Below are 8,248 nucleotides of genomic sequence, written 5' to 3'. Positions count from 1 at the left end.
GGGATCCAAAAAAAGTAAATTAAGTTCTTAAGTTCTTAACCTCTTTCTTACATGGAAGGAGACAAAATACTTAACCTCTCCATTAAAGCCTGAAGTACTTGCACATTTCAGAATTTGCATTAGAAACAAAACAATTTGGAAATGATAGATTTATATTTACATTTTACTTTTTCAAAGTAGGAAATAACATTCCTTGTAACAGATCAATATTTATAGTGATACAATGAGAGGTAATTATTACAGAGTGGTTAACAGTGACTTTAATACATGATAATTTAAACTAGTAGACATTATGTTCCTAGAAATTAACCTTTTTGCAGGTAACAGCTGATACAGTTAAACATATCTCCAGAAAGGAACACCTCGCTTTTTCCTTATGGATAAAGCTCAATTATAAAAAAAATTGAAAAATCCTAAACTAATTTGAAATACATGAGAAGAAAGTACGATGACAGAAGTTTAATGTTTGCAACTAGAATAAGTTATGACACTTTCAAGAATCGGGTGCGTTTATAGGCACTGTTTTTGTATTTTTATTTGCCTGAATTGTACAGCAGGACTTGAGATGCCCCAAACCTGTTTGTATAAGATAAATTTAAGGCAACCAAGTGCAAAAGCTCAGTGTGCATTAGATACACGTAAACAGAACATTTCATAGTAGAAATTGTACAGCTATTACAAGTCCATAGTATTTAACAAAGGCCAAAACCATTCTGCCTAGAAACACAAATGCAAAGTGTAGTTGCACTAATGGAGCCAAAATTATAAATTCTTAGAAATAAGATATTCTAACAGATGCATTACATTGCTGTGCTAAAATAAGTGCTCTGCCCCACCCACCCCCCTCCACCCCTATGTAACATGCAGTCTCCCACAGGTTTGTTCTGTTTCATTTAGTTATTGTAACAGCCAACAGAGTTCCAAGTGTTAAAGCAAAACGCATGACACAGCAAATAGAGATGGAATGTAAATGTACAGATATTGGACCTTTAAAAAATACAGTACATGGATTCCCCATTTTAAACAGTTTTCAACATATTGCATAGCAGTGAACTCATCTGCTACCTAAAACTGTTGCTGTTGACCCACATGGAGTTCTTCTTCAATTCTTCTTTCAGTTTTCTTTCATACTGTACAGTGGGTCCACAAGTTTATTGTGCACATGCATTAAACCTTGAGGGGAAAGCAACAATGCCAGCTTTACAATTGTTATACTTTTTCAACATTTCTGTCTATCCACATTTTTATTTGGGCTTTACTTCAAATTACACATTTTAAACAGTTCACTGAAGAGAAAGAGAATGGCTATTCAAGGTAGGTTAAAATCAGAAGTAAGTTAAGACAGCATGCATATATATATATATATATATATGTGTTTGTGTGTGTGTGTGTGTGTGTGTATATATATATATATATATATATATATATTCCTTTATCACTTAAATACTATTGCCATCTTCAGTATAAACTGAACAGGGACAAGACAGCTGTAACAAACCAGTCAAAGAGATCTGGAATACTTCCAAATCAATTGAACACATGATGAGAGATCCACCCATCTCTCCTTTGTACTAAAAACTGCATAATAGCAACATAAAATTCTTTGTATCACAATTTGCCATAAAAATCAGATTTATACATACTAATACTTTTACAGCTTGAGTTGCAACATTCTAGCATTGTGGTATCTTTGCAATTAATCATATACTTCTGGTCCTAGACAGGCAGAAATCAAACAGACTGTTAATGCAGATTTAGAACTTGAGTAGTTCAACTGTGAACTTGATTTAGAACTTGACTAGTTCCTATTCTAGTATAGATTTTTTCTTGTCATATACAAATTACCCACAGTTGTGACTTGAAGTATTGCTTTTATTTCCTATTCAGAAAATATTGGAGTGCTAGGAAAAAAAGAGATCAATTTAACAAGGAAAAAAAATAGTGCTTCTGACATGATTTGGTTACAACTTAATAGAAGTGTTACCTATCAAGTGTTAACCAATACATGCTATTCAGTCACTGGTATGTTTTTAACTTTATTTCACCTTACAAACCAGTAAAAATAAATGATCGACATTCACATTCTGCAGAGAGTCCAGTTTGGCACCAAACTGAAGATTAACTTCTAAAACTATAAATTTAAGTAATATGCAACATTAAAAGTAGAGATTTTCTTAAAAACCATGGAAGAAGTCTGACAGTAAGTGCACATTTGAGGGATCATCAGTGGCAAAGAATATACAAATACCTTTGCTATATCATGTATCCAGTGGCAAACTTCCCATCACTGCAGCAAAGTCTGAATAACTGTACAGTCTGAGCTCATTGCTTCAGGTGACCAGAGCAAAAACCATTTTATGCAGCATCTATTTCTAATTTGTGTGGTTAATTAATATAAAATTCAAATCTACTATTCCTTTTTCTATTGAGTGACACATTCAATCATACTAAAAAGCCAACACACCTAGAACAGACTAAAAGACCCAGGTCATTTTTGTCTCTGGAAGTAATGACTTACTTAGCTGCAGATCTTTGTGCTAAAACAAAACAAGACAAAATACCACAACCCTTGGAAATCAACATAACTAAGGCGCAAAGAAGAGTTTCTTAAATTTCATGAAGGATAACTATTTGTCTGACATACATAGGAAAGATCAAGTCAATAAAGTTTTCTAGGAGTTTGACAGTAAGTGGGAAAATACTAAGTACAAATTTGATACAAAAGGAATTTGTACTGAAAGAGCAGTAACAGCTTCATACATTACTCAAACTGGAACCATGTTTTGAACTTTAAAAGCACTGCACTTCCAACCAGTGCTTTTCTTTTCTAAAAAAAAAAAAGGGAAAAGAGAGAATTACCCACTTCCTGAAGGCATGAAAAATGCCTACAAAGTACTGCCACTTCCATATGTAATGAAGTATATTTAAATCCTGTTAGTTGATGTGTTTCAGGAAGTACAGTTAGAAACAAAAGCTTTTTTCTTTTTTAAATAAAGGTATGCACCAGAGTCCCTTACTTGATAGATACCAAAGCAATTATTTCAAATGAAGAAAGTTTATTTTCTGCTTCCTTCTGCAAGAAAGTAAATAAAGGGAAAGAGTCTTTCAAGAGTCTTGCTGCCTACTCAACCTGGATCAAGTTAAAATATTACACAGAAATTTAGGAGCATGTACAAGTACAGAAAAGCTATCCTGAATTAACTTTTCTTCAGACTGGTTAGTAAATTCAAAGTTTATTTACTTTCTTACAGAAGGAAGCAGAAAATAAAGGGAAAGGTAAAGAAGGATACCTTTCCCTCTTTCGATAATAACATTTAAGTATACTTGATAATTCTAGCCTCTAACAGTTTCAGCAAGTTAAAAAGTGAAGGGGAATAAGAGCTATTCTAGTTACCAGACAGGGTGGTGATTTATTATCAGAAAGTATTTGAAGTTTCAAGTAGTACCTTGAGATTTTTTTAAATAGTAAAAGATTGCAGTAACTAGCTACCATGATTAGCAGTCAGTCATCAAGAACTACCCAGCTTCCTAAGAACAAAGATGAGCACCCTGGAGATCAAGATTCAGAAATAATTCCAGGTTTGATTTCTCCTCTATCTTAAAACAAGAAAACCTGACTGATTTATGAACAGGAAAAATTATGCCAGTCAAAACAATCTTTAAGAATTTTGTCACTTCGTATGTGCTTACAGGGTAATTATATGGTGTGACAACACATTCATATACTGAAGCCCTTTTTTTTTTAAGCAATATTCAATATCAGCATCATTCATCAATAATTGTACGTTAGTAGGTTTATATCTTTCTCAAGCAAAGCTTTTGTTTATATGAACACTGGATAATGTTTAAAATTCACCCAAGCAGTTAAAGAGGTTTATCTTTGAAAACAGTAAGTACTATCTAGCAGTGTGACACAGGTAAAGACTACCCCTCTCCCGAATACATAGCAAAGAACAATATACTGAGAAATCCAAAGTTAGAGTTAGCTACAAATGATATCAGGATCAAACCACAGTAATGCCAGATTTTATAATCTAATGCACCTAAGGACAGTAGTGATAAAATGCTCAAAAAAAGGTCATCAATGACAGCTGTGATGCCAGATGCCTCAGCTACTACAAAGAACCATGCCAGTAAGATGACTGACATATACAATCACAATTTGCTGTGCTAATTTAGTTAGAAGAAAACTAAATTTCTCAGCTTCTACAGACTCAGTTAAACTGAAGTAGCCATGTTCATGGATGTTAATATCAAAAGTCCAAACTTTAAGCCTGCCTCAATATACCTACTACAGATACAAAAAGCACAGTAAGTGCAATGCATTAACAGTCAATATAGATTGTTATGCAAATTGCACTGTATGAAAAACATCCTCAGTTGACTCCAAAGTCTGTATCACACATTTGATGTTTACCAGATAGCACTTACAAGACACTTAAGTGGAAAGACACCATAGAAAAAGCAGTATGAAATTTATCAGGCTTAAAAGAAAACGCAAATGAAACTTTTCCACTTTCTATTTAAAATCAGTATTCTGGAACACCAGACAGCTGCTGTCTTATATACAGCTGAAGTTTATATATTATCATGTCAAATAGGAAGCAAAGGAAATATTTTATTCAAAGGAGATTTGTCAAGACTGTATCAAGCAACACTGTCCTTTCAGGTGGAAGGAACGTAAGTCACATCTCCTAGTGCTTTTCCACTCACAAGACATAAGTTAACATTTAGTATTTTGAATAAATAACATTATACGTTGGGCCTTCTGACACATTATGGTAGCTAGACTTAATTTTCATACAGGTAACTTCTGATTCAGTGCTCACCTTTAAAGTACTTCACAGTTTTAACTCTTAGTTCTAAAGTAGCATCTTCATCACACACAAAGATAGTACGAGGGTGCTGCTGGAAAGCAGAAACTGTCCACATGTGATTGACGCCTTCTTCAATCGCTTTGTACAATGCAAAAGCCTTATGTGCACCTGTTATAAGAATCATCACCTGCAAAACAAAGGTCTCTACTTTCAATCCTCATATCAACACAAACGAGTCTTGAAAACAGATACATGCAACTAGAACTAAATGAGTTCTTACTTCTCTAGCATCCATCACTGTACCCACACCAACTGTTAGCGCCATAGTTGGTACTTTAGATAAGTCTCCATCAAAGTACTTAGCATTTGCCAAAATGGTGTCCATTGCTAAAGTCTTTAATCTTGTTCTTGAAGACAAACTTGATCCGGGTTCATTGAATGCAATGTGGCCATCTGGACCAATGCCTTTTCAAAGTTAAAGAGAGCAAATCATTCCAGACCTGCGAGTCAACAAATATCCTCAAACATTGTGAAAGAATAAAAAGGTTTTAGGATTCATTCTTTTGTTTTGCTTTCTCATTTTCAATTAAGAAAAAAAAAAAAAGGCATTCAAAACTTACTTAAACTACATTATCATTAGAAACTTGGACACCAAGCATTCTATTTCGGTATCTATACCAATTCTTTGTCAGTTACAGAATTTTCTTACACTACAATAAAAAGTAGTTTTAGCTATGTTCTGAAGATCATGTCTAAAGAGTCAATATATTTGTTTGAACCATAACTAACCACAGAGTATTTCCTCATACCTCCAACAAACAGATCGATCCCCCCTGCTTCTTCAATTTTCTTTTCAAACGCATCACATTCTGCCTGTAAGTCTGGAGCATTCCCGTCAAGGATATGAGCATTATTTGGGTCTATGTCAATATGCTTAAAGAAGTTATTCCACATATACGAATGATAGCTCTCTGGATGATTTCTGGGAAGCCCTGAAATCATTTAAAATCAAATTAACATATTGCAAGACTTCATCAATTAGCCTTAATCCTAGCCTACACGTAGCCAACATGGGGCATGCAAGACAAGCCTTTCTTGAGCAGTAAGAAATAAGACAAAGAAGTATTTGAAATTATACTAAGATAGACTTCCTGTTGATATACATGAGACAATTTTACTTTCACTTGGTATACATCATATCAGTAAGAGTATTAAGTCTTCAAAACAAATGTAGTCATAGTGCTACGGAACAACACTTTCTGTAGGAATGAAGTGATTTGTGATCACATAATTTAGCCCAGGATCCACTTGGACTAGTTAATTGTTTGCATTTTGGTAGATAAACAGATCAAATGCTTCAAATGTCCCCAGGTTTAATGTAGAAGCATAAAAACAAAATGCTAATCTTGTGCTTTGTGGAAGCGTACAACAGTTAATAAAGGAAAAAAAAATTCTGTATACTGTCTTCTCAAATAATTAGCACTAGAGCTTACCTACATATTCATCCATGTTGAACGTCTTTACATATTTGAAAGAGAGATCTCCATTCTTGTGATATTCTATCAGCTTTTTGTAGCATCCCAAGGGCGTACTCCCTGTTAAACAAAGTTTTTCCACTGTTCTATATATCCATTCACTTTGTGTATTTAAATCTTTTTATAGTCACATTTTGCTATGATGCTTTTCAACATAATTAAAAGAACTGTTATTTCTCATCTACTATTTCTCAGCTTCTCAAACCTTTTCACCACTTTTGACACAGAATCAAATCCATATTAAAATAGAAATATGTTGAAACATTACCAGAAGTACGTTTGTGTTCTTTTGAATACAGTATCTTTTAGCAATGATGCAAATACAGTTCTAAGTTCAGTCAATTACATAGGCTTCTAATAAGACTTGCCTGTTGGTAGACCAAGCGTGAAATACCTTCCTTGACTGGGCTTGAATTGGATAATACGATTGCAGATGTATTTTGCTGCCCATTCACTTGCCTGATCGTAATCTTCAAGAATGACTAGCCTCATTATGGCAGCGAGGAGCTTGTACAGTAAAATAAACTTAAACCTGGAGAAAATAAAGTTTTAAAAATAAGCACCACATCAATAGCTGTAAAACTCTTGGACAACAGACAGGTAAAAGTCCTTTTTTACAATGACAAGGTATAGTACAAAATAAATAGAATGTTTTTTTGTTTTTTTTTTTAACCTGCATCAATGTACTGTAGTCTTGCAGTTCTAGTTCAAACTGGACTGCCAGACAATCAAAAAACAAGCTACAAGTGACATATTCCAGTCAAAAGATGCATTAAAAGTTGCACGCTAATTTAAAGGAACTCAAAGAAAAGTTCAAACAAAATGGGAGCAAGTCATTTTGAATTTCAGTCTTCTAATTTTTGTCAGAAAAAAAGGAATATATTCTGCTTGAAATACAAAGCAAAGAAAGACAAACACTGAGATTAAACCTTGTTTCCTGCTACCAGCTGAGTGTCAAAAATGTCAAAACCAACTCTTCTTTCTCTGCAGGCCATAGAGTGCTTGGTACCAGCACAAACCCGGTAGCACTGTCAGGAGCCTGAGGCCTCCTAGGTGCCAAGCCCCGACTAACACACGCTACTTGTAGCTAACCTGAGATGGGAGACCAGTTTCAGAAGACACATGAATTAAGGTACCGTAGCGCTTAGCAGGACACAGTATCTGCTGCTCACACAAAAGAAGGCAAGGGGGCACACCACTGGTGTAAAACTGGTGTAAAACTGGCTGGTGTAAAACCGTGACAAACCAAACTCACCTTTGTATGGGAAACGCTATCCCACTGGCACTGAAAAACCCAACACCTCTCCTCCAGGAGAACACCCAGCAGACAGAGACCCCGCAGTTCTAGGGCCGCAAGCTAAAGCTTTACCAGGTCGCGGCGATGCTAAAGAGGAGAAGGGCGGCCCGAGAACGGCGCTTCAGGCGGGCCGCCGAGGGACAGACAGACCTACAGACAGACCTACGGCCCCACCGACCGCCTCCACCCCACCAAACGCGCCCCTGCCCCGGCGCCGCTCACCGCCAGGAGAGGCCTCAGCGGTGCCGAGCGGCAGCGGGAGAAGGGCGATGGGAGCCACCGCCGCCACCGCCCCTCCTCAGGCCGGCCGCGACCCGGAGGCAGCCGGCGAGGAGCGGAAGCGGGCGGGCGGGAGGGAGGCTCCGCGCATGCGGGGGGGCAGCGGCCTCGGGCGGGGCCTTCAGGAGGGACGGGGCGGGCCATCAGAGGTTGGAAAAGAGCTCCAGTATCACCTGGTACAACCGTTCCGCCACCACCGACGTCACTCACTAAACCATGTCCCGAAGCGCCACATCCAACCTTTCCTTGGACACCCCCAGGGACGGTGACTCCACCACTTCCCTGGGCAACCCATACCAATGCCTGACTGCTCTTTCTGA

At 37.0% G+C, this 8,248-nt stretch overlaps 1 protein-coding gene across 3 annotated transcripts; it reads right to left on the bottom strand.

Annotated features, from left to right (window-relative positions):
- Positions 1-148: 148 nt before the first annotated feature.
- On the bottom strand, positions 149-8,021 carry GNPDA2 (glucosamine-6-phosphate deaminase 2). Of its 3 annotated transcripts, XM_040555306.1 has the most exons (8): positions 7,872-7,994; positions 7,608-7,736; positions 6,721-6,884; positions 6,311-6,412; positions 5,627-5,809; positions 5,098-5,282; positions 4,830-5,004; positions 149-1,173 (listed from the first exon to the last, which is right to left on the bottom strand). In XM_040555306.1, exons 3-8 carry the CDS (start codon positions 6,842-6,844, stop codon positions 1,115-1,117), a joined length of 828 nt encoding a protein of 275 aa, XP_040411240.1. In that variant the 5' UTR covers positions 6,845-6,884; positions 7,608-7,736; positions 7,872-7,994; the 3' UTR covers positions 149-1,114. The 3 variants fall into 3 exon arrangements, with proteins under 3 accessions (XP_040411240.1, XP_040411242.1, XP_040411239.1); XM_040555308.1 differs by lacking the exon at positions 7,608-7,736 and having other exon boundaries at positions 7,872-8,021; XM_040555305.1 differs by having other exon boundaries at positions 7,608-7,997.
- Between the last annotated feature and the right edge of the window lie 227 nt (positions 8,022-8,248).

This window comes from Cygnus olor, chromosome 4 (genome assembly GCF_009769625.2).
Source record: "Cygnus olor isolate bCygOlo1 chromosome 4, bCygOlo1.pri.v2, whole genome shotgun sequence".
In the NCBI taxonomy this organism is placed as follows: Eukaryota; Metazoa; Chordata; class Aves; order Anseriformes; family Anatidae; genus Cygnus; species Cygnus olor.
The sequence above is the reverse complement of the archived record's forward strand: the minus strand, read 5'-3'. Positions and strand labels throughout refer to the sequence as shown.